Source organism: Mercenaria mercenaria, chromosome 3 (assembly GCF_021730395.1).
Source record: "Mercenaria mercenaria strain notata chromosome 3, MADL_Memer_1, whole genome shotgun sequence".
Taxonomy (NCBI): Eukaryota; Metazoa; Mollusca; class Bivalvia; order Venerida; family Veneridae; genus Mercenaria; species Mercenaria mercenaria.
Window position 1 is genome coordinate 38215377 of NC_069363.1, and position 27355 is coordinate 38242731.

The following is a 27355-nucleotide window of genomic DNA, read 5'->3' on the forward strand; positions in this document are numbered from 1 at the left end:
CCGTCTTCACCCTGGAGACTTCTAACATATTTACATACCTGAAATTATAAGAAGAATCTTTAACATTTATTAGAGATCTTAAATTTTCTGGTGACATGTTGTGAATTAATTTAAATGCTTCAGTGGCAATAGTTCTGAGCCTACCTAAATGAAGTGATGTCATATTAACTTTGTTTAGTAATGTGTCATATGAGGAAGAAAAATCATCAAAAACAATCCTAAGAGCTCTATATTGATTTTTTCCCCATTTTTTCTGTGTAACTTTTGCTACAGAAATGCCAAATTAACGGACAGTAATTAAAGTTGGATTTGATAAAAGTTTTGAAAATAACTAATTTAGTATCAAAATTTAAAAATTTACTTAACCTTTGCAGGACATTTAGTTGTTTTGCTGCCTTCTGACATAAATTAGTAACTTGGCTGTCAAAATTTAAGAGGTAATCAAGATTTATTCCTAAAAGTTATTTGAGAAGAAAAGGAATATACTAAAAAGAAAAGGGATTATACAACAGTTGAATGGAGTTGTCTCATGTGAACAAAACACCGACTACCGTAATGGGTTGAAGATACTGCTAATGTTCGATTAAATGAAATATTTAAGACATGCATCAAGTGTGTAAAAAATGGCTGCGCCCATAGCGCAATATCGTTTTTATACAACAGTGTGCAAGTAATATCATAATCCAATGGGATAATCATGTATTTTACATTTAAATATCATCCAAACATAAAGAATTATTTTGTTATTAAGTTCATGTAGTTGGATTGTACATCGGTTCAAGATGCAGGTACTCGGATAACGAATATTTCGGATAGAAAGATTATAGGCTAAACACCACTAAATCCGGCTGTTCTATATTTTATATAATGTTCACTTACTTTATGACGGTTTTTGGACATTTTCTATCATATCATATTCTTAGAGACTTATATTCCCATAAAGAACTTTAGAAAAACAAAAGAAAAGGGGCTGTTAACTTTTATATAAGAAAACTACAGTTGGTTAAATACAACCCGCTGAATTTTCGCTTCTTGCAATTCCTCTTTTCAAGACATTAAATTCTTACGCGGCCATTTTTACCTAGCTTGCGATTGGAACATGCCAATTCCAATAGAATGCAAAGTGATACATACTGAAATGCAGTACTGAGTGGAGTAAATATAAACATGTTGCTATTAAGATAGTCCTGGCTTCCAAAACTCTAAATGCCGCTTTTTTATATTTTGTTTTTTCATAGTTGCAGCTTTAGAGTTTTGGACCAGGTCTACTATGAAACCATACCAAAATAAAAGGTTGTCCCAACTTTTCGTCGCAAACGTAGTAACTGAAATTTTGAACGAAGACGTATGGGTATCTTGATAAAGTAATCACTTCTACATCAGTTAACACCATTTATCAAATTCTGCAAGCAAATCTTACAATAAAATCGCCGATTTTTACAAGTCACTGTTAGATCAGCATCATTTCGGGGACATTGTTGAATAGCTACAACGAGATTCTCGCATGACGTAACCACGCGATCCGCTAAAAATATACATGTAGAGCACCTTGTAAACAAAAGAAATGATTTATACATACAAGTTTTCTTAAGGATTTATCTATGAAAGTAATAATTCAAATCAATTTCAATAAAAAATAACCATTTTCCCAAGTTTTCTTTGCCACCGGGATGCTGATGCAACTTCAAACGCAAAGCGGCACATGTAAGCGCTCTCTTAGCGGTTCGCACGGGTGAAAGGTCAGTCTTGTATTTCAAAGGAGCAAGATGGCGGCGTAGAGTAAACGTTTCAGACCAGTTCAAAATTGTCAGGTAGTTCTGCCATCAATTATAGGTTTTAATGCGTAAAATTTGGCACAATGGTAGATTTTACTATATATTAACTGATCAGAAAGTGCTGCTGCCGATTTCTTTTAAAATGTACAAACGCGGGCGTGTCAGATTTCTGGCACGATTATTGGTATGATTTCCCTACGGAGTACACTTCAGCGCTCCCGTCCAAATCCAGTATATAAACCGAGAGCGCTGAAGATCTTAAGCCACTATTTAGAAAATTAAGGCACTAGGAAAGGAAAAAAGATTAGAACTATTTATATTTGGACGACTTGTGACTAGACCTGTGGAGTTTTTTTTCAGCCTATTAATGAGGTGTGAAAAAGAATTTATTAACTAAAGAGTGTTTGAGCCTTTAACACTGTGAAATGTAGTGGTCAATTGTTTATGGAGTTTGGTATTGTTCACAGTAGTCCAACAAATTTGAAGTGATCCTAGGGAATATTGAGATATTTTTTTCGTATGAGCAATACCTGCTTGCGCCAAACCACAGGTGCTAGACACATAATCAAATATTTTACTTAATCAGGCCTATATATGTATATATCTTATATAGGCCTGATTAAGTAAAATATTCTTAAAACGACAAAAAATTCCCCTTCCTGAGGGTATGGGTACCTTCCCCAAAAGTTGTCTAGTGCCCTGAAAATACAATATAGAACTTATATGCCATTTTTTACTACCAGTTGTTTTGAACAATGGTACTGATACCAGTTCTTAAAAAGTCATTCTGGAGAGCCAGAAGCATTGTTCTTCTTTCAAAATACATCTATGAAGTATTGCTTTATAATATGTTCCTTCCAAGTAGAGCATGTATTAAAGAATCTAGAAAATGAAACATTTGGCTGCTTAAGATACCAAACATGTAAAAAAGCTCTACTAGACAGGCTTGGCATCCAGTAGCTGGATCATTAGAACGTGGCTGGGATAATAATCTGCTTACCAGATGGATGGAAACTTGCTTCGGTACACCTTTGTTACTTTGTATATTCTACATTGTTGTCTTTACAGAATCTAAATATGGCTGTATGTATCTAACAAATTAACTATGAGCCTTCTAGAGTATGAACAACAGATTTTTCTTGATGCTTTCCACGAGGATGGTCTTCTTGTCACAGCAAGGTAAAATATTCACTTTGTATTTTAATCTTCTTTATAAGAAACTTTTATAACTTAAATTTGCTGAATGCCCTTTGGAGTTTTTATCAGTTTTTGTGCCACCATGATCAGTTCCTATTGAGGTTGAAACTTGAAACTAACAAGGATCAGGAATAGTGTGCCACTGTGCCCATGCTGACATTTCCAAAAACTGAAAGTTTTAAGAATCTTCATTAAGTTGCAACAAAATATTTATTTGTAATGGGACAGTGTGTATATGTCAACCACTTTAGTTATACAATTTTTGTACTGTTCTATTGAAACTTTTTGCAGAATGAACTGTATGTGTCACATTTTAAAATTAAGTAGCAATTGTAAATTTGCTGTATCAACTTTTAGCTTGTGTTAAAGCTTTTTAAAATTGATGACTAACCCATGCTTTTAAATCCTACATTGGCATTTTGATGGCAATGACAATAACAAACTTTCTGAGCTCTGTTATTAAAATAATAGTATACATATTGTTTTTTTAGGGGACTTGGTTTGGAGAGGATTATCACAAGCTTCCTGAAAGTATACTGTGATGCTGCTAATCTTGTCCTTGTTCTCAGTACGTTAAGTCTTGATGAGGTCAGTTCCTATGGAAACATTCTAATGAAATATTGTTGACTCTGATGTTAGAATTTCTTCAAACTTTGGATATTGAAGGACAGTCAACTAAGAAACAAATATAATTATGCAATAAAAATCATAGGTCACCGGTATTGAAAAAGAGTTATCTGCTCTTGAAAACGGCATTTTTTAGGGAAATTCTAGCATACGTCCTTAAAAACTCAGTATGTCGAATTCCAAGGGATTGAGCATTTTACTTTGAGATAACTGAAATTAAACAATATTTTGTGCAAAAGTTTTCAGGACAGGACTTAGTTGAAAATGTCTTCGGAAAAGCCGAAATTTTGAGATAAGGGAGTTGAGATATCAAGTTTCAACTGAATATTGTTTTTAACTTTTGATTAATCAGTTACTAAGATTCTTTACTAAAAGTGAGGAATAACAATGTTTTTAACATGACTTTAGAGTTTTTAAACAGTAAGTCACAAGACTGCATATCTCATAGAATACAAATTTTATACATAAAACTTGAAATGATGGAAACACACAGACCAACCTGCTTACAAGATATATCCTATTTATTGCATATGTTATTGTTATTATTGTGAAATTTATAGGAATATTATATTGAAGAACTGGAGAAAGACAATGTTTCACCACTTCCAAAAGTCATCACTAATGAATATAATGCTTCAGACAGGTGAGAAACATATTGAAACAAATAATAATTGGTTCAGATTTATTAATGCCTTTCAAGGACTTCTAGAAGTAGGGGAAACAGACAGCATTTTTCATGGCTTGGAAAACTGCTGACTGGAAAATGTTTGCACGCACCTTTGACCTATTTTGAATTTAAACAATTCTGATTGTAAATATGTGTATAATTAATATACCCTCTTTTAGCTTTTAAATGGGAACTTCGGACTCTTGGAGAAATGAGTGAAAGTGGCAGTACTTTAGTAGGAATTCAGTGTTCATAGATTCTTCACCAGACTTACTTGTTCTCCGCCATAAAGTTACAACTTCTTAACATGAATCAGATATGACGGACAAATTACTTCAGACACTAAGCCTTCTGTTAGATCATACTGGAGAACAAAAGCCTTACCATGTGGTAAAATCCATGGCCTGTTGATTTATAGTCTTTTGTTCTATCAAATAAGATAACCAGATGGGCTGCTTTGCTAGTAATTTTGTTGGAAATATTCCTGATGCAGGGGTGTAAAATTCCACTCGCCCGCTCGCATTGGCGAGTAAAAGTCTGGATAGGACGAGTGGATCTTGCTGTATACTCGACCGGTCGGGCGAGTGGTTTTTACGTAGTAGCTTTAATGAACTTCAGAAATTACATCTTGAAAAACGTCAACAAACTTTGAGAGAGTTCAGTTGCTACTTTGACTGGAATTTACCCGCGAATCGTAAAGATATCAAAACGTCATGCCGGTAATTTTCCATTCCGAGTGCACGTGCGACCTATCGTAATATCAAATTTACATTTCCGTTACTTTTGTTTATCGACAAGTACACAAAAAAACGCGCGTAGTGCATTCATTTTTTAACATTATCGCTTCAGTTTTTCAACACCGCTTGAGAAGTAATACAATTTGAATTCTATTAAGATTTCAATAAAATATCAACGGAAATGTAAGCAAATTTGTATGAAAACGGTCGAATTTTCATATAATCATTTGTTAATTTTCAAACAGCGCGATCTTAATTACTGATTTCTTTCTAAGAGAAAATAAGTGATACATACAATGGGTATAAAATTCAGACTTTTGACCAGAAAGAACAAAAAACAGAATTAAAAAATCTTAAATAATGAAAAAGCGGCAGTAATTTAAATACATTGAGTAAAACGAATTTTTTGGTAAAAAGGTTTGTTAGTGCGGCGGAATAGGGTACGTGACATCGTGGACGTACATAGAAATGTGGTTTTAAAATAAAACAAAATGATGTTGTTGCGGTTTTTAGTAAGTTTTAAATGAATCTTTGTACATGTATTTTTTTTTATAAAATATTCTTCTCAAACGATAATGTAAATTCCTTGAGGGCAAATAGGTCACATGGCGCGAAAACTGTAATATGACGTAATGCCATGACAATCTCGGCAACAATACCGCTTTGATCTCCACTTCAGATGTCATGATACCGGCACACTTCTTTTAGCTCTTTCGAGAGGATGTTATGTTAATTGATGGTGAAAACAGGCCAATTACTTAGTTTATCAACAGAATAATTACCGATGATCTTCAACTTTTTTTTTTCGCTTTCAAGACGGGTAGGTGGATGATGATTATTGTGTCCATATTTTTAAGACACTTTTCAAAATAATTATTTTTCGGGAAATAAGTCTTGAGAAAATGAAAATAACTGATGTTTAATACTTTCTGACACTTTGGGAAACTACGGTAGGGGTTAGACTGTGATTATTTTTACTATCGATGCAGTTATTATATGGAGAGCAACTTTGATGGTGGAGATGACAAAATTAGTGAAAGAAAAATGTCTGGTGTGACAAGGAAATTTAAGAGTAACAAAAATGAATAATCAAAAAGGAAACATAGTGTACGAGCTATGTGTTTGTTTGAAATTTGCTTGTTGTACATAATACTCCTTCTATAAAACGTGACAGTATTAAAAATGTCAATTATTAGGGCGAGTGACTGTCCACTAAGGGCGAGTAGATTTTACTAGCTACTAGTCCTGCAGGGCGAGTGGTGTGAAAAAGAATTTTACACCCCTGCCTGATGGTTTTTTTAATCAATCTACATCATTTCTTAAGACATTCATGTTTCACAAATTCTTAACACCATGAATAATACTGCTAACTTTAAAATTGCTATATATAGCCTGCAAGAAAATTAAACTATCAACAGTATATGAGAGTTCATGGCATAAAGATATCATAATTATCTACTTACAGACAGAAGCTGTACTTACAAGGAGGTGTCTTGTTTATAACATCACGTATACTTGTCGTGGATCTTCTAACAGATCGTGTACCCATAGAAAATGTGACTGGAATCATTGTCTGTCGGGCACATAGGTGAGTCAGCTGAATATAGTAAGTGTCCTAATTCTGTTCACCTCGGGAACGCAATAAATTCACGTGCCGAACTATAGATGTGTATTACCCGTACATGTATTTACCTCCCTTGGAAAGCTAGACGACATTTGCATCAAATTAAACATTATAAGCGGATCAATGTTTATCTCACAAAACTACATGTAATATTATGATATTTTAGCATGAAAGAATACCAATGTCACGATGTATGTCCCGGACAAAAGGTAAAAATCCCGGAAATTTTTACTCAGAATCCCGGAAACGTTCTGAAAAATTATGGCATGTATGCATGCAGCAGAAATTTGTGATTTTAAAGAGACTAACCTATTCATTATGGTCTACTACTTGAAGAATTATTTGAGAAATAAACTCATCCATCTGTCTGCGGTGGCATTCCAATATTGGGTAAGCAGATATATCGATATATCAGTAGCCACTTGTGGCAATTGATTGAAACATCACATACTTCTTCACTACGATTATAAAATGGACTTATTTTGCATAGAATCTGTAACTCTTACAAAATTATGTCCCATTCTCGACTTAGCAATTTTTAGTTTAGTTTTTTATGTAAGCTGGTATCTTGGTACACACTGGTTAGTGTGTTGTTTCTGGAAGTACAAGTATACTCCAGTTTTTGCACTGTTCTCCTGTGCTTTTAATAAATCGAACATTGCGAGGGTTTCCTCTGTGAACATGATAGAAATTTTAAGAACAAGCAGCAGTATCTTTAGACTATCACCATATGGGCAACAAAATATAAGAATACACATTGGAAAATGTAACTTAAGCTGATCACATGGTGGTTGCAAGGTATGCATTAAATGGAATTTGGTATTTATCTGAAAACCCTTGATGAAATTTAGTATTAGTACACTTTGATAATACCAAATGTATGACATAGAGGTGAATAAATGAAAAGCTAGTTTTTCTGGTGGAGTGAACTTGTTGTCTTCCATAAAACATTTACATTCAATCATGCATGACATTTGAGCGGCACCATGAGAAAACCAACATAGTGCGTTTGCAACCAGCATGGATCCAGACCAGCCTGTTTACTTTCAAAGCCTATTGCAATTAGAGGAACTGTTAGCGAACAGCATGGATCCTGACCAGACTGCGCAGATGCGCAGGCTGGTCTGGATCCATGCTGGTGGCAAATGCACTATGTTGGTTTTCTCATGGTGCTGCTCATTTATATGGGATGTATCACAAAGTTCTATTAAGAAGTTTGACTCAAGTTCAGTGGTGGTGATCTGATTATTTTTGAAAACACACATGCTATACCTTTTAGGAAGGTTTTTCCCATATGCAGAATAATAATTTAAATTCTGTTTACATGTTATGATGAGCAGGCAGGTCAAACTTTTATCAAAGTTCCCTGTTTGGACTATGTGACGTAATCATGATTACCTTAATTATAAGTAAGTTGTATATCTGCACCCTGACTGGACCATGTGACTTTATCAGGGTTATTGTTTCTCTTTGAAGGATTGTTGAGTCATGCCAGGAGGCCTTCATTCTCAGACTTTACAGACAGAAGAATAAGGTAGAAGTATATAAAAAGTTTATTTATCTGTATATATATATTCCGTGTTATTTTATCTACTTTAGAATACTGTATAAGTGAATATTCAAACATTTAACAAAAAGCTGAAAATAAATACATTTGAAATGATTATGAAGAGTTATACAACTGTGATAAATCAGAAGTTGACATTCAAGTATATGGTAATTAAAAGCATTAATTAATGATGTGTATCCACTCAGTAAGACCAAAGTTATGGCCCTTGATGGTTAAATTAATGGGCCTAAAAGTTTTTGTTGCATACATCTCAAAAGTATTGGACCTAGAGTCATGAAACATTACTGGAATGTTATAGGAATATTATTCAGCATGTGAAGTTGTTGCATACATCTCAAAAGTATTGGACCTAGAGTCATGAAACATTACTGGAATGTTATAGGAATATTATTCAGCATGTGAAGTTGTGCACCTGGGGTTTTGATTAAGATTTCTCTCAGTCAGACATGTGGTTTTGTTTTGGAATTTTAATCTGCGAGAGCAGAGTTAGTCAAAAATATGCATTTAAGGTCAAAAAGTTGTCACGTGTGTCTCAAAAATTATGTAAGTCATGAAACCTTATAGGAATGTTGTTCAGCATGTGAAGTTGTGCACTTAGGATATATCGCCTTCCCCCTTCTACCCCTTGTCTTCCTGTCCCCTCCCCCCACCACACACACACAATAGGAAATTCATGTGTTTCTTGTTATGTATTTTAGTATCCATTCCCTCCCTGTCCCTTATAGGACTCGCACCCACAACCCAAGGTAATATAAAAAAATTTAACTAGTCTTTTGTTTACAAGTAACATAAAAGCCATATATATTAATAAATCACTGTCCATATTGTATATTACATGACTAGTCTATATCCAACCACAGGCATTTGAAGCTCAGTCAGTAAAACTATAAGCAGGTTAGATTCTTGATGATATACTTAGTGGGTGGGATATGAAAATAAGTGTATATACAAATGTATTTATTTATAGTACTTCAAGTGTCAGTGATTCAACACATGTTTGACTGGCTAAAGTCAAAACTTAAAAAAAGTCTGTGAGAATTTATTTATGATCTTATATAATAAAATACTTATTGAATGGCTGGCCTTCCAATAGTAAAAAACTTTTCTCAGTCCTATGGACCTCGGGCAAGTAGTTTTGATATTAATGGACAAGCCATTTAAATGTTGCAGCTCAAAGTATCTGTTCAGCTAATTTTTTCTGTATCTGCATGATTTTTCCTGCCTTTAATATTGAAAATAAAATATTATTTCATATTTTTTACAGACTGGTTTCATCAAAGCATTTTCCCACAATGCAACAGCGTTCACAGCTGGCTTCTCTCATGTTGAGAGAACAATGAAAAATCTGTTTGTAAGGAAACTGTTCCTGTGGCCAAGATTCCAGGCTAATGTACAAGAAACATTGGAAAAACACAAGGTAAATGCTGATATTAAGTAATAAAATGATAATACTTACATGCAGCTTTGAACCATTTCTCAGATAGAACAAGTCTTTTTATTCACCCATAGAGAGGTATATAGGTGTATACTTAACTCACTCTCTGTCTCTTTGTTAGTTAATCTGTCCATCAGTTGCACTTTCTGTCTTCCTCTAACTTTATAAAATGATTCCATCAATTCTGTAATGTAACTAAGCTTGAAAGTGTGGCATGCATAAGGTCATAGCCTCCAAGTTCATACTTGCACTGAAGGAGTTTTGAGAACTTACAAATATGGTGAAATCATTGAATTTTGGGGGCACGAAATTTTGTGGTTTTGGCGAAACCGCTGTTTCACAGGGACTATATATTCATGGTTTTTGACCTTTGAACATAAATTGAATGGGAATTTTCTACTTCATTGGGATTAAATTCCATGGATTGAATCAACAGGGAAATCTGCAAAATTTAGTCACCATGAAAATTAATGGTTTCACAGGGATATAAACTAGCTATTTTTATTTAGGGGCCCAGACGGTCAAAAATAAATGTTTAACATTACTTATACCTAATCATTAGGTATATGGGCATTTTCTCTAACAATTTAGGGGTCCAGCCCAAAATCTAGGGGCCATGGGCTACTGGGCCCCTGCTATTTCACAGTATATGAGAAGACAGTATAATTTAAAATTTGCTGTACCTGCCATAAATGTTGATGATATTTTAGGTTTAAGGATATCTTTATTAAGGCTTGTTGTACAAATGAGGTGTTTCATATCATAACTCGTTTGATATGAACTCAGTGTTAATGACCTGAAACAAAAATGAAAGAACATGATGTATGTCATAATGCCTGTGATCAAATTATCAATTTGAGGAGTCAAGCATATTATGTTGCATGTTCTTACTAGGAAAATGTGTTCAGGAAATGATGATTTTCTAAATTCTGCAGTGAAACAACTGATAGCATATATGTCATGAAGATCTTAACTCAACATTCCATTACAAAGAACAGAAACTTGGACCTATGTCTTTGATGTACATAAATTTGACATGATTTAACTACACATTAAAATGAAATAATAAATATCCTCACTCACCCGATACAAAGTTTGCAGGTTAATATGGAAAAATGTTTATGTTTAAGGTTCCAGTATAATTTAACAGAGTTAAGGCTAGTTCATACAAAATCTTAATTATTGCATGGTCTTGCAAGTATCTGACCCAGTTCTGTGCTATATTTTACATATAGGTTGATGTTGTAGAGATACAAGTACAGTTAACTAATACCATGGTGGCATGTCAGGCCGCCCTGCTGGACCTGCTCAATGCTTGTATCAAAGAACTGAAGAGATGTAACACAGCAGTAAGTGAAATATGTAAAGTATATTTGTTTACTACTGTGCACAATTGTAATATCTCACACTGAGCGAACACGAAATAGTCCATATGATATAAGTATAGCCGTATCTTAAAAAAGAATTATATTATGATACCGGCATACAGCTTGAGGCATACCTCTTCAAGGTAATAGCTTTAGACAGTATTATGGTATATTTATGTTACTGATAGATTCTGATGAATTAACCTCAGAGAATGCAAGTGCTAAATCATTTGATCAGATGATCCATTCTGTTACAGATATATTCTGAGGATATAACTTTAGTGGTTAAATACATGTAGATTGTATAGATTGTTTGGAAAAACCATAGAGAATGCAAGTGCTAAATCTTTTGATCAGATGATTCATTACAGTAAGGGTGTTAACCTTTACCCTGCTAAGTTACTAAAATGGACAGTTCCATTATTCAGTTTGAGCAGTACCACTTATTATTTGAATAACGTGCAGGCTGACCTTGGTCTGCACTGGTCTCAAACGCAGAATCAATTGCTGGCAGCAGGTTAAAAGTTAAGGAAAAAAACACAGAGAATGTTACTTCAAAGTTATTCAGTTAAATGATACATTCTATTACAGATAGATTCTGAGGAGATTACAGTGGAGAATGCTATTTCTAAATCATTTGACCAGATGATCCGACTTCAGCTGGACCCTGTGTGGCATCAGTTAGGACCAAAAACCAAGCAGCTTGTCTCAGATATCAAGACACTCAGACTTATACTCGGGTAACATTGCAAGATTTGGTTTATACTTGTTTATTTTACAGTGATCATGGAGGCATTATTTGAAATGCATAATGACTGCTTCTTGGACTTCTAGCCAGAAATTATGATATTAAAGTAAGGGATTGTGAAGACTGAGCTAGAATTTTGCTTTCATTCAGATTCAAACCTGCCACCTATGGTTCAGGAGTCAAACATTATACCCTTACCCCATTGTGCCTAAATATTGCATGAAAAATTATCAACAGTATAATTGTATTAAACCCAATTTATCAATATTTCAAAAGACGTAAAAAATGGTACTAGCAGCTTCCTCTCTTGGCGCTCAGCATTAAGGGGATAGTGCTAGGACTGGTCAGCCCGGTGTCAGTATAATGTGACTGGGTGGGGTATCATGCCAGATGTCTACGGCGTCATATTCCAGTGAGGCAGCACTATAAAGTTGGGCATTGTGCTCACTGCTACAAGTAGACACACTCGTTTATATGACTGAAAAATTGTTGAAAAAGACTCAAACACACACACAATATTTCAAAAAAATTTTAAAGTCAGATAAAGTCTGTTGTTGTTGACGGTCTACCTGGGTAAGGTCTGATATGGTCTTAGTACTTAATACGTGTAAATTAGATTCTAGGGTGGCAGATGAATAATATCTTTTTAGCTCAACTATTCAAAGAATAGATAGAGCTATTGGACTCACCCATGCGTAGGCGTCGGCATCAGCATTTGTGTACCGATTTGGTTAAATTTTGTATGTATGTATGTTTGTGGGAATGGATTGAAACTTCATACACTTATTTACTGTGATAAACAGACTTACATTGCAAAGGATCCATAACTCTGTTTTGCTTTTTTTCAAAATTATGCCCCTCTTTCGACTTACAAATTTTTGGTTTTTGTATGTAAACTGATATCTCAGTACCTACTAATGGGAAAGGATTGAAACTTCACACACTTGTCTGTTGTCATGAGCTGATATGCATTGTACAGGTCCCATAACGCTGTTTTGCAATTTTACAAAATTATGCCCCTTTTCTGTGTGCATATATATTAAGGTATTTGTTTCTTTTCAGACACTTAACCCAGTATGACTGTGTTACATTTTACAACATGGTGAATTCTGTGAGGTAATGCTTTTCATTTGTAAACAAGATCATTTTAATGTGATAAATTGTCTTAAATGTACTCGTTTGGAATAAATATTGTACTCTTCATTTGCATACATTTTGGTAATAAAATTTGATCTGTCCTGGAGAAACAACAAAGCAGCTTGCAAACAAGTACATGTATAAATATTTACTGGTATTGAGACTTACGGAGAATGTTGACTTATTTCATCATTTAGAAAGTGTTTTTAGATGTTTTGCACCTTTCCAAGCATTGTTTTTAAGTTGACTATTTGAAGAATAGGTAGAATTATTGGACTCCTCCATTCATCGGCGTCTGCTTCAGCATCTTGACTTGGTTAAGAATTTGTATGTAAGCTGGTATCTCAGTAACTATTTGTGGGAATGGATTGATACGTCATGCACTTATTCACTGTGATTAATTGACTTACATTGCACAGGTTCTAAAGGTTTTGCATTTTGATTTTTACAAAAATACGCCCCTTTTTCGACCTTTGTTTTCAATTGGTAAGGTTGTTGAAGAGTCAAGTGTTGCTGTCCTCTTACAGCTGTTGTATTTAGCTCCACTATTCAAAGAATTGTCTAGCTATTCTACTCACCCTGGCATCGGCTACGGCGTCGGTGTTGGCGTCACACTTTGGTTAAAGTTTTGCATGCGAGTACATATAGCTATTACTTAAAGGCATATAGCATTAAAACTTATTTTTAGCTCAACTATACGAAGTATAAGGAGAGCTATCCTACTCGACCTGGCGTCGGCTTCTGCGTCTTTCCGCGTCCCCACCTTGGTTAAAGTTTTTTTTACACTTCTTCTTTTTTCAACTTATCTCTGTAATTACTTGATGGATTTGATTCAAACTTGAAATAGTTATTCCTCATCATCACCCACATCATCTGACATAAGGGCCATAACTCTGGCACCAATATTTCATGATTTATCTCCCCTTTTCACTTAGTTTTTAAGGTTAAAGTTTTGATGCAATTTCACTCTATCTCTGTTATTACTGAATGGATTTGATTCAAACTTAAAATACTTGTTTAACATCATCACCCACATCATATGACACAAGATGCATAACTCTGGCACAAATGTTTTATGAATTATTCCCCCTTTTTACTTAGAATTTCAGGTTAAAGTTTTGATGCACTTTCACTCTATTTCACACTGAATGGATTTGATTCAAACTTAAAATCGTTGTTCAACATCATCACCCGTGCCATATGACACAATGTGCATAACTCTGGCACCAATTTTTCATGAATTTTTCCCCCTTTTTACTTAGAATTTCAGGTTAAAGTTTTGATGCACTTTCACTTTATCTCTGTTATTACTGAATGGATTTGATTTAAACTTAAAATAGTTGTTCAACATCATCACCCACACCATTTAACACAAGGTGCATAACTCTGACACCAATTTTTCTTGAATTATGCCCCCTTTTACTTAGAATTAAAAGTTAATTTTGATGCATTTTCACTATATCTCAGTTATTATGAAATGCATTTGTTTCAAACTTGAAGTAGTTGTTCCACATCATCACCCACATCATATGATACAAGATGCATAACTCTTGCACCAATATTTAATTAATTAAGCCCCCTTTTTGCTTAGGCTGTATTTGTATAGTGTTTTGATACACTTTATCTGTACTTCTCTTATTACTTAATATTTTTGACACAGACTCGGGCTATTGTGCAATATCTTTACCCCCCATTGGAGTTAATAAACACTCCAGTTACAGCTCCAGTTTTCTCAGATGTCCCCAGTTTTACTATCCGGCATCGAAATAGTCGAGCACGCTGTCTTCTGTGACAGCTCTTGTTTCTTTTTCTAGGTCAATTAACAAACTCACTTGGTCAAGTCCCATAACTCTGACTTGTATTTTGGCTAAGAAAATCCTGGTTAAAGTTTTGCATGCAAGTTACTGTCTCCAAAACTAAAGCAGATATTGAATTGAATCTTCACATGTGTCTTTGGGGTTATAAAACTAGGTGATAGCATTTGATATGCATTTTGGCCAAATTATGCCCCTTTTTGGACATAGAAAATCCTGGTTATTGTTTTGCGTGCAAGTTACTATCTCCAAAACTAATGCAGATACTGGATTGAAACTCTATAGATATTTTATAGATATTTTAACATTTAGGGTAATATTCCTACTTCTGGGACAACAGTTCAAATAGTCAAGCATTGGCTGTCTTACGGACAGCTCTTGTTTTTAATTTTAAACAGATTCTTAAAACAAAAATTTAGTTGTTAATAAGTTAACACTTAAACTGCTTTCACTAAATAGAATTTTGTTACTGTAACAGACTCAGTGATTGTATATACATAAACTTTTATGATATCCTTGTAATGAGAAATGCAGTCTGTTTGTTCTTCACCTTTTGTCTACACAATAACTTAGAAATTACCATCTGAAAGTGAACAAATTTTTACATATTGATAGATGACAATGAGAGGGACTTGCAGAGCACAATAACTGTATGTTGCTTATATTTGAATTTAGAACCAGTGAGAAAACATTTGGACAGAACACAGGCTGGCTGTTCCTAGAATCAGCTGATAATTTATTTATTGTAAGTTGCTTTTTTAGCTCGACTATTCATAGAATAGTAGAGCTATTGGACTCGCCCATGCGTCGGCGTCCGCGTCCGCGTCCCGATTTGGTTAAGTTTTGTATGTAAGCTGGTATCTCAGCAACCACATGTGGGAATGGATTGAAACTTCACACACTTATTCACTGTGATAAACTGACTTACATTGCACAGGTCCCATAACTCTATTCTGCTTTTTTACAAAATTATGCCCCTTTTTCGACTTAGAAATTTTTGGTTAAGGTTTTGTATGTAAGCTGGTATCTCAGTAACCACTCGTGGGAATGGATTGAAACTTCACACACTTATTCACTGTGATAAACTGACTTACACTGCACAGGTCCCATAACTCTATTTTGCTTTTTTACAAAATTATGCCCCTTTTTCGACTTAGAAATTTTTGGTTAAGGTTTTGTATGTAAGCTGGTATCTCAGTAACCACTTGTGGGAATGGATTGAAACTTCACACACTTATTCACTGTGATAAACTGACTTACATTGCACAGGTCCATAACTCTATTTTGCTTTTTTACAAAATTATGCCCCTTTTTCGACTTTCGTATTCATTCAGTCGACAAGGCTGTTGAATAGTCGAGCGTTGCTGTCCTCTGACAGCTCTTGTTCTAATAAGCATGCAGGGAAAAAGTTAATACATATTTACAGTAACAGGCAACTTAAGTACTTTTTATAAAGTTAAAGTTTTGCTTATGAAAGTTTAGAAATTCAGGAACATTATTTGTTGCATTTAATTTGTGCTGTTTCGAAAATTTCTTTTATACCATTTGATTTAAATGTAATCGGTGGACAAAAAAGTTTATTTTACTTTGAACTATTTCTCTTGTAAACTAGGTCTTTGAAAGTGCATGGAACTAAAACATACAGTGTAGGATTAAAAGATGAATATTGTTTGAAAATTGCCTTTTATGTTTTGATGTTAATGATCACTAGAAAGGAAAATAAAATTTTAAACTAAATAAGAATGAAAAGACAGTGAGTCATTGTATAATATATACAGCTATACTAAATTTTACACCAAAGAGGACTTTTGGCTAGCACCCAGTCCATCAGTCACAAAAGGTGGATTCTCTTAGGGAATTTATTGTTATAGATTGTCTTTATTTAACATTTTAATACAGCATGCAAAAAGCAGGGTATATGGAGACGAAGAAAGTCGGAAAAAGTTAAAGAAAGAAAGCAAGCAAAAGGGTATGATATCCAGTATTGCTATAATGATGTTCTTTATGATTGTGTGAACTATTAAATATTACAGTCAAACTTCGTTAACTTGAACTCGGCGCGACCAGCAAAATTTGTTCAAATGATCGGTTGTTTGAGCCACGGAAAAAAATTCATTATACAGGGATTTTTACGGGACCTGACGACAAGTTTGAGAGAAGGGTGATGTACGAATTATCCGAGTTCAAGTTAACAAGGTTTTAACTGTAAGTGATTTTTGATTGATCACAATAAACTTTACCAATACATAAAATAACAGTATTGCAGAGTTATTAAACTAGTGAATCAAACTGGCCAGAGAGAATTTGTATATTAATTCTTTATAAAATATATTATTTACAGAATTTTCAGCTGTGCAATATGATGTGATATGAGTTTCAAAACCATAATGATCTAATCTACTGACTTGATCAGTTTGATATTTTCTTGTACATATCATAAGATACACTGAAAAGAACACAGTTGTAGACATATAAAAGTTTCTTAATTAAAAATTGATTGATTAAAATGATGTTTTTGGATAATAAATTCTGATGATATTTTACTCCAGCTGTAGTTATATTTATTTTCAAACTTTGTTTCATATACTCATACATTAGTACCAGTATGTACTCTTACCATATTTATAGATGTGCCATTACTAGAACCATGCCCTAAATGGGAAGCCCTAGCTGAGGTTATGGAGGAAATCTCGGAACACAACAAGAAAGCTGATGAGAAACTAGGCCATGGTAGGGTCCTCATTGCTGCAGAGGATGACAGAACCTGTTCTCAGATTAAAGAGGTATCTTACTGGAATGATATAACTCAGTTATTGTCTCTTAGTGAGGATGATAAATATTGATTTTGATCAAAATTAAAAAGAAACAATTGTTTAATTGTTGAATCCAACAACTTGCACATTACAGTTCATGTTTTTGGCTTTGTGCAGGTGTCAATAGGACAGAACAACTGGTCAATATATGCATTTTGCTCCACCCACCGATCAATACAGCCTCTTATCATTTACCATGTCATTGTGTCTAGACCAATGGAAATCAGAATAATTTAGATTTCTTAAGACTGTGGAATATTTCTAAAACCACTTCAAGCCATTAATAGATGTAACATCATAAAAGTACTCAAGCAGACATGATATACATGTATCAGTCTATCAGGCAGTAATGTTAACATCAACATATCATTTTATGCTCTCTTTACTCTGTCAAAAAAGAACTGGCTATACCAGTAAGGCATAAAAAAATTTTTGTTTCCAGTATCCTGACCTACCCTAAATTTTTGGCCCGACCCTAAATGTTTTTATGGCCTTGGAGAATATTCTTTTCTTTTAATAAAAATTGGCAAAACTGCACTTCAAACATGGTCAGTAATGTTAGAAATCAACTTACTGATGCGCTAAAGGCATAACCCCCTTATTTGTGTTCATTTTTGACAGAAAATAATTTCCGAAAAGTCTGATTTAATAAAAATATATTCTAAAAAAAATAAAATTTCCGACCTACCTACCCTAATTTTTTTGAGCATGTTACTGGAAACAAAGAAATTTTTTTTAGACCTAATTTAAAAGAAATCTTACTGTTTATAACAGTTCCTATGTGATGGTAGTCAAAGCCTGTTGGCAAGGTTGTTTAACAAGTCCATAGCAACAAAAGGGGAATATCTAGAGGAAGTTAAGGTATTATTTCTGCTTGTTCTCTAAAATTTATGTTGATTTTATTCACATTATACTTTTCCCTATAAGATACCACAGGCAAGTCAAAATACTAAACTAATTTCATATAAGATGTAATTTCTTTTAAACAGACTACGGTAACAAATTAAGGTAATTCAATATAAGATATACTAAATTCAAATATGAGAAACTATTTTGGTTAACCTAGCAACCAAGAATTGGTGCTAAAATAAAACACTGGTGACTTGAGCAGTTAATGTGGTCCCAGGCCAGTTGAGAAATTTGGTTTGTTTCAGAAGAGACCAATTGGAAAACGAAAGAAACAGAAGATATCAAAAGATCCTGACAATGTTACTTTGACACAGATGGTGGGAAAAACTGCTGAAAATGGAGATGTAAAGGTATTTTACCTTGAAAAATCTTCAAGTGAAGGATAAGGCTTTAAAGCTATTTATTTCATAGTTTGATTGTTGTTGTTGATACATGTTTTAAGGCCATTTATGGCAGTACTGCATTCAAGTTATAGCAGCTATTTGATAGAATAATTATTTATTAATTATTATAATTATTATTATTAAATTTGATAAATTTAACAGTACCCTTTATTTCTGTTTTTAGCTCACCTGCCACAAAGTGACAAGGTGAGCTTTTGTGACCGCGTGGCGTCCGTCATCCTTCAGTAAACTTTTGCTTGTGACCACTCTAGAGGTCACATTTTTCATGGAATCTTTATGAAAGTTGGTAGGAATGTTCATCTTGATGATATCTAGGTCAGGTTCAAAACTGGGTCACATGCGGTCCAAAACTAGGTCAGTAGGTCTAAAAATAGAGAAACCTTGTGACCTCTCTAGAGGCCATATTTTTCAATGGATCTTCATGAAAATTGGTCAGAATATGCTCCTTGATGATATGTAGGTCAAGTTCGAGACTGGGTCATGTACGATCAAAAACTGGGTCAGTAGGTCTAAAAATAGAAAAACCTTGTGACCTCTCTAGAGGCAATATTTTTCAATGGATCTTCATGAAAATTGGTTAGAATGTTCACCTTGATGATATCTAGGTCAAATTCGAAACTGGGTCACGTGTGGTCAAAAACTGATCAGTAGGTCTAAAAATAGAAAAACCTTGTGACCTCTAGAGGCCATATTTTTCAATGGATCTTCATAAAAATTGGTCAGAATGTTCATCTTGATGATATCTAGTTCAAATTTGAAACTGGGTCACATGCCATCAAAAACTAGGTCAGTAGGTCAAATAAAAGAAAAACGTTGTGACCTCTCTAGAGGCCATATTTTTCATGGATCTTCATGAAAATTGGTCAGAATGTTCACCTTGATGATATCTAGTTCAAGTTCCAAACTGGGTCACGTACTGACAAAAACTAGGTCAGTAGGTGAAATAATAGAAAAACCTTGTGACCTCTCTAGAGGCGATATTTTTCATGGGATCTGTATGAAAGTTGGTCTGAATATTAATCTTGATGATATCTAGGTCAAGTTCGAAACTGGGTCATGTGTGGTCCAAAACTAGGTCAGTAGGTCTAAAAATAGAAAAACTTTGTGACCTCCCTAGAGGCCATATTTTTCAATGGATCTTCATTAAATTTGGTCAGAATTTTCACCTTGATGATATCTAGGTCAAATTCAAAACTGGGTCAACTGCGGTTTTTTGTTATGGCATCTACTCTGAAACTACTTGGTGGTGTACTCAATGAAACTTAGCCACAATGAACTGGATTGCGTGTGGACAGGTGAGCGATTCAGGACCAACATGGTCCTCTTGTTTGTGTTTTTCAGGAAGGTGAAGAGTTACCTTTTACATCAGGAGATGCCTACTATGGTGTGTTACCAGACCCTGTTACTATTATACACCCTCTGCATGGCTGCTCAGACCCATTCAGTCTGGTACGAACCCTAAATGAGGTTCAGCCAAGATATATTGTGCTTTATGACCCAGATATGGAATTTGTGAGACAGATAGAGGTAGGTTACCTATCAAAAAGTTGTTTAATATTATTAATAATGCTTTGTGAAACAAGTTGTACGAAAACACTTGCGTCAAATATTCTGATTGCAATATTTGATACTGCAAGGTAACTTCAAGGTAGTTATGCTAGAAAACTGAAAGTGGTAAGTGTATACTGGGAATGTTTAGAAACAAACTAGAGTTGGGTAAGAAAGTGAAAAGAAGAAGAATGTAAAACAATGCCTTCAAGGTTGTGAATGGGATGCAGATACTTAAAACACAAGAAAATGAAAGAGGAGTAATCATGCAAAACAAATTTAGGGGAATGTAATAGGGGTACAAGTAGAAGTGGTGGTTGTGTATATGTGATACTAAGAACAATGATTTTCTTGTTGTTACAGGTGTACAGAGCTACAACTCCAGGTAGTCCTCTACGAGTATATTTCCTCATGTATACAGGATCAGTGGAGGAACAGAGATACCTGACTACTCTTAGGAAAGAGAAGGAGGCGTTTGAATATCTTATCAGAGAAAAAGCGGTAATTGTATAAACCTTCTGTTCTAAATAAGCACACTGAGAATTCAGATCTTAGCCATTTGTTTATACTCACTCTCAAGCTTTTTATAGAAAAACCTGTCTTAGTGTCATAGTGATAGAGTGCTTGCTTCGAGTATGGGAGGTCATAGGTTTGCTACCTGGCCGCATCATATCAGAGACATGAAAAATGGAAATTAGCTTCCTGGCTTGGTGCTGGGCATTAAGAGGATGATTCTAGGACTATCAACCCAGTGTCAGTTTGATATGATTGAGTAGGGTATCATGCACAAATTTTTTTTTTCTTTAAGACTATGGTTATCCCTGAGGAGAGAGAGGGCAAGATGGAAAATGATCCTAATTTGACAAGGGATGCAACTCCAGCTGGCGCAAAAGCAAATACAAGAAAAGGGGGACAACCCGGTCAGAACCAGTCGCAGAACAAGGTCATATATCTTATGTTATTTCAAATATTAATATCTTTACAAGGACCTGAGGTTTGTTATTATGCAAGTATAAACCTGACATCAGTATGTATAATTTTGTTGATCTTCATAGTACCAGAAAGTAAAATTGTCTGAAGACATACTGTGAGACAGGTATGTTGGAAACTTAAGTCTGCAACTTTTATGTGATATACTCATGGTGTACTGTGTTATTTTTGCATTAACGTTTTCTTTCATTGTCGAATACACATACCATTTAACGTAATGTCATAAAATTTACAGATGGCTAGGTCAGTATCAATTATTTTAGAGCTTTTTTGGAGGGAACTGCACATGCAGGGCTCTTTACCACACTAATGAGCATATATATATAATATTACAGATTTCTGGGATATTTATACATTTGAAACAGAACAATATCCATTGAAAATCATTTAATATTTTGGCGGTAAGGTCAAAGACGAATGATTTATATTATAGGTGATAGTTGACATGAGAGAATTTAGAAGTGAACTGCCTTCATTGATTCATAGAAGAGGTATGGATATAGAACCAGTTACATTAGAGGTAGGTTTTATACTTTTTGATACAGAAATCCTACGTTTCAGTCAAAAATTCAGTTTCTACCTATATTTTTCATTAAAGCAATTGCTCCCTGAAATTACTATATTGCACACTACATGTATATCTTAATACCTAGCTTTTTTGTCATTTTTCAAATTATTCAAGTAAAATTTTAGACATAAATGAATCTAAAAAGATTTTTGGTTTTCAATTTTGTTTGCAAAAATATTATCACTACATAACTAGCATATTTCTTCATAGTGTTTCAGCTAATTGGATTATGATTGATGTTTTCAGGTTGGAGATTACATTCTCACCCCAGATGTCTGTGTCGAGCGTAAAAGTGTCTCAGATCTGATTGGTTCCCTGAATAATGGTAGACTGTACAATCAGTGTGTATCTATGTGTAGATACTATAAACGTCCTATACTCCTGATTGAGTTTGACCCGAATAAATCATTTTCTCTCCAGGTATGTACAAGTTGTCTGTGAAAACACTTCAGAATTAAGAACAGTAGATAAAAATTGCCTTTTCTTTTATAGATTTACAGATTTCATAATCTGCAAGATTTTAGTATGCTGTTGAAATATTGTTGTTTTTAGCCAAGGTCACTGTCGATCAGTTACTGACTCATTGAAGCAGTAATTGCCTATAAATTACTTTCACTCGAGTGTGAGCCTGCATACTTTAGCTCAATATGGGGAGCACGGATCTACAAGTTTCTGGGTGGTGAGTTTTATCCTTGGGCAAGGAGTATGCTCTCTGAGATGATTTGATTGGTCCTTCACCTCTGATTCAGGTGGAGAAATTAGCAGTTACTTGTGGAGGACAGGTAAGTATTGATTCAGAATCTAAGAACTCTGGTCAGCTTAACTGCCCACCGTAATATTACAGAAAAGCTGTTTAATAACAGCGCTTTACCCAAAACAAACAAACAGTTGAGAGTTTCCTCTACTTTTGATATTTATTTTTATAAGGTAAACTAAAATTTCTGAGGAAGTCTGTTGCAACCTTTTATATTTGAGTACATTCTTTTTAGTTTCTCATCAGTGAAATGTGGGCATTACTGATTCTTTTTTCAGGGAAAGTATCAGATGTCAAATGATGTATCAGTTCAAGAGACAACCACTCGACTTACTTTACTAACACTTCACTTCCCTAAACTGAGAGTACTTTGGTGTCAGAGTCCATATGCTACTGCTGAACTGTTTGAAGAAATCAAAGTAAGTAGTATTTCTATTGCGTTTGTAATTGTTTGTTTCCAGATTTTATGTATTGAATACTTCTTTGGTTTGAAGAAACCTTATCCAAATATAACCTTTACATGGTATTGAGTGGTTTAATGTCATAAAATTATTGACTATCGACAGTTGATGACCTATATTGTTTAAGGGGTCAAAGGTCACATGATAAAACTAAAAAATGATTCTTGCTCCATAACTGTATACCCTTAGGGTCTATAGCTGTCAAACCTTGAAGGATGATTGCTTGGGTCAGTAGTTAACCTTATTGCCTTTGGGGTGACCAGGTCATTGGTCAAAGGTCAAGGACACAGTAACCTTGAGAGTGAGAGGTATTTCAGATCATTTCCCTTTCTCTTTTTCAAAATAAGTAAACTTGTAGCACAAACATTGTATGGATTAACTTTTCTTTTTGTCTTTATGCAGTAGAAGGTTGTTGCATATCAATGATACACCTACTTGTATAGAAACACAAGTTTGTTTGTGGTTTTAGATGGGCAGGGAGCAGCCTGATGCAAATGAAGCTATGACGGTATCCTCTGTGGAGGATATAGAGTGGTCAGATAAATACAGTCATCAACCACAGGTAATATAGACATTGATCATGTAAGAAATCATGTATTAAACAATTACGAAAGGGTAATATCATCTACGCTTATTTTTACATGAAACGTAAATTATATTCTAACACTTTTAAGAAACAAAGGAGGATTTTACCATGTATTGTCTTGTCGATTAAAACACGTTTCGCAAAATGACCTACTTTTGGTTATTCCGGTTTACTCCCTCGTATTTAAAACCGCATTTTATTCCAGATTAGTATCCATTCTTGATGTAATTTGAAGATGTTAGAATGGAAAGAGATTTTAGTTTTGCATGCTTTATTGGCAAATAAAACGTGTTTTTTCGTTCACATGCATCTTAATTAATCACTCAGGCCTTCGTGATAATATTACTACATATCTGAACTCAAAACTGTGTTTTATCTGCCAACAAAGCATGCAAAACTAAAATCTATTCACAATTATCACTGTCCATTAAATATTAAGCAGTATTCATCATTATGTCAGTTTTTGTTAAGTTTTAAGTCACACCAACACAGTTTAGGTCATATGGTAATTTTCCAACATAACTGGTGGAAGCTCCTTCATACATTATTTCAAACATAAGCAGACACCTTGTTGGGACTGCCGGTCTGCCATAAACCGGCTGGATAGCTTCCTTACATGAAAACCCAAGCAGGAAACAAGTTTGTAGAGGTGAGGGGCCAGTGATTCAAAGCCGGCAACCTTTACCACTTGGTCACAGAGCCGCCCAGAATTCTGTCATCTTTTTAACCTATTAATGAATGGTGAGACAGGAAGCTACTTGCAATACACATCATCTGTATATAAAATGCATGGGTATGTGTAATTTGTTGGGCGGACAAGCATGGTCACCTGGTCTTAATGTTTTAAAATAATTCAGTTCTAAATATCTTATCTCTACTATCCTAACAGGACATGCTGTTAAGAATGCCAGGAGTGAACTCAAAGAACTACCGTCAGATTATGAATAAAGTTCAGGATCTTGCAGAGTTGTCTACCATGAGTGAAGTAGAGTTGACAAGCATTATGGGACATTCCCAGAATGCAAAGCAGTTATGGAACTTCCTGCACAAAGAACACAATCCATCAGATAATGCTACTTCTACTAAAACTGCTAAATCAGAAGCAGGGAAAAGATGGAACAAAAGAAAAAGATGATTCTGATTTTAGCATTTGATGAATCTCTGATCTTTGGGCTCATTCTGTGATACATAATTAATACTAATTATACATAAATTTAATTCAGGGTAGTATTTAAGACTTGAGAAATGTTCTATTGATGAAGTTGTTTCAAATTTTGCAGTATAGATAAAGTTTTTTTCAAATTTCTTATGCAACTTTACTACCATCTATTTCGTATTGAATAATGGCAAAGAAAGTCCTATGATTTTTAAGTGTTGAATCAGTGTGTGTTCAGCTGTTGTAACTCAGGAGATAAACTGACTGTTGTGATACAGGTAATAAACGCTTGTTTAGATAAATAAAATTTTAATGCTAAGGCGACAATAAAATAATTACTAGATTTTCATCCCCGTCCGCCCCCTCTTCAAACCTCCCACCCTCTAAATTTTATTTAACCAAAAAACGAAAATGTTCAACTGAGGTCCGTATCTGTAAGAGTACCAGTCCAGTACGGCGTTTATTCTTACCAATAATATCCGGTGGTATATTAGTAAACAAAAACAGCTGGAGATGGGAATCGGCAAAAATAACAATGGTTTTCTTAATTGTTCAGGCCTAAAAAGGCCAGAAAGTTTTAAAAGATTGGCATGCCTGCCGTTTTAGCGACGACAATACGTTGCTTGATCTATTCAACGATTTTGTATTGGGAAAATTAGATAGAAAGACGTCTGTTGCAGACGATTTCAACAGTTGTATCCGTGTTTTCTGGTGGAAGTAAACATGACCAAACAGTGTGTAACCTATTGACTAGACTTTCAGATGTGGTTTCATTTCTTGGACCGTATATAAAATTTCTGATGACAATGAGTCCAGTGCAGACACTGAGAAAAGTGCCAAAACGGACGCTTTTACCATTCTTATGTTGCCTGCATCTAGGAATGCCTCGAATCAACCAGCTAAGTATCAAAATGTGACAAACATTTACACTTAACACATGATTTTTGCTTCTTTAATCAAAATAATTGATCTGTACAGTCCCTATAGCAAGATATAAAGAGTATAGATACATATTCAATCATAAAAGCGTCAGCTAAGAAAAATAAAAAATATAATGTCACCCCCTCGCCCCCATTTAGGAAAAAATTTGGATGAAAATCTAGCAATTAATTTATAATGGCCTAAGTAAAACATATCATTGCATATATTAACTTAAACTAGCTGATACCTCCACCATTGTAACTCCATTATTGTTTACTATTGTCTTAGATTATTGATATTCTTGTGCTCTTGATATTTATTGAACATGTTCTGACTACTTTATACGTATTTTTTGTCACCAAATGATATTTGACATGTGTTCATAAACAGAAGAAAAGAAAGGGTATTTATATGGACATTTTGAAAAATACAAGAATGTTCCGGCATTAATTTTTGGGACATCATTCATTTTGTTTTGTTTTGAAATCGATTGTTGGTTGTATCGATGTAGATGTAGATGTAGATTTTCTGTTCTCAGGCAAATCACATTAACTTTACACAACCATATTTTATCATAGTGCTTGCTAAAGAATTATGAATTAATATGCTGCCATGTTTATTTTATTGATACCTACACATTTTTTTTATAAAATAAAACCCATGAATTAAGAGACATTTGTCCATGTTATGCATTTTTACCTACAAAGTGTGCACATATTTTTTGTATGTAAAGTGGACTGAAGTTTAGATAGTGTAAAAATATTCTTGCTACACTATGAGTGAATGCATGAGCAATGCATGTAAATGTTTGGAATGCATGATGTAGTGTAAATTTCACCACTAAATTAAAGACGTTTTTGTAACTGTTTTGTTTTGTATTTGCAAAGGCAGACTGAAAGGTGTTACAGAGTAAAAAGTCTACCAAAAATAATGCCTTCCATGAGGTTTCATAAACAAAAGGACCAAATGGTCTTAGGTCGCTCACCTGAGAACAGTTAGAACAACCAGAATAATCTCCTTGAAAATGGATGTTATATATTTTCTTTTTTTTTTTGGTAATTTTTCAAGAAAGAAACAGAAAGGGGCATTCTGGCTGCTGCATCCTTTACCTTAAACCTACTGATCTGAAAAGTAATACGAGTTGTCTACTACATTTGGCCAGCAAGTTTGAAGTGTGTAGGTTAACGGCTTCTCAACAAATGCTATGGGAACATTTTTCAATGTTGAGGCCTAAGTGACCTTGACGTTATAGACATGGAAAGCAGCCCCTATTATATACATAAGGTTTTTTCACAAGGTTTTTGATTTGACCGGTTGACCTATTTTTTGACCCATATTTGAACCTGACTTAGATTTCATCAAAACAATCAGCAGGATCAAATTTCATAAATATCCAGTGTAAAGTGCAGCCCCTAACGCTTACACAAGGTATTTCTTTGATTTGACCGGGTGACCTCGTTTTTGATCCGAGATGACCCATATTTGAACATGACCTAGATTTCATCAAGGCAAACGTTCTGATAAAATTTAATGAAGATCCACTGAAA

General features: G+C 34.4%; 1 protein-coding gene across 4 annotated transcripts; it reads left to right on the plus strand.

Annotated features, from left to right (window-relative positions):
- Positions 1 to 596: 596 nt before the first annotated feature.
- Positions 597 to 26671, plus strand: LOC123525037 (DNA repair endonuclease XPF-like). Of its 4 annotated transcripts, none has more exons than XM_045303711.2 (23): positions 597 to 670; positions 2844 to 2954; positions 3464 to 3560; positions 4160 to 4242; positions 6469 to 6591; positions 8104 to 8161; positions 9462 to 9614; positions 10868 to 10981; positions 11591 to 11739; positions 12810 to 12863; positions 15374 to 15443; positions 16598 to 16667; positions 17327 to 17481; positions 18286 to 18372; positions 18666 to 18770; positions 20166 to 20351; positions 20736 to 20873; positions 21181 to 21315; positions 21796 to 21882; positions 22177 to 22350; positions 22963 to 23103; positions 23615 to 23707; positions 24621 to 26671. In XM_045303711.2, exons 2-23 carry the CDS (start codon positions 2881 to 2883, stop codon positions 24864 to 24866), a joined length of 2592 nt encoding a protein of 863 aa, XP_045159646.2. In that variant the 5' UTR covers positions 597 to 670; positions 2844 to 2880; the 3' UTR covers positions 24867 to 26671. The 4 variants fall into 4 exon arrangements, with proteins under 4 accessions (XP_045159646.2, XP_045159649.2, XP_045159648.2 ...); XM_045303714.2 differs by having other exon boundaries at positions 18669 to 18770; XM_045303713.2 differs by having other exon boundaries at positions 609 to 788.
- Positions 26672 to 27355: the final 684 nt, after the last annotated feature.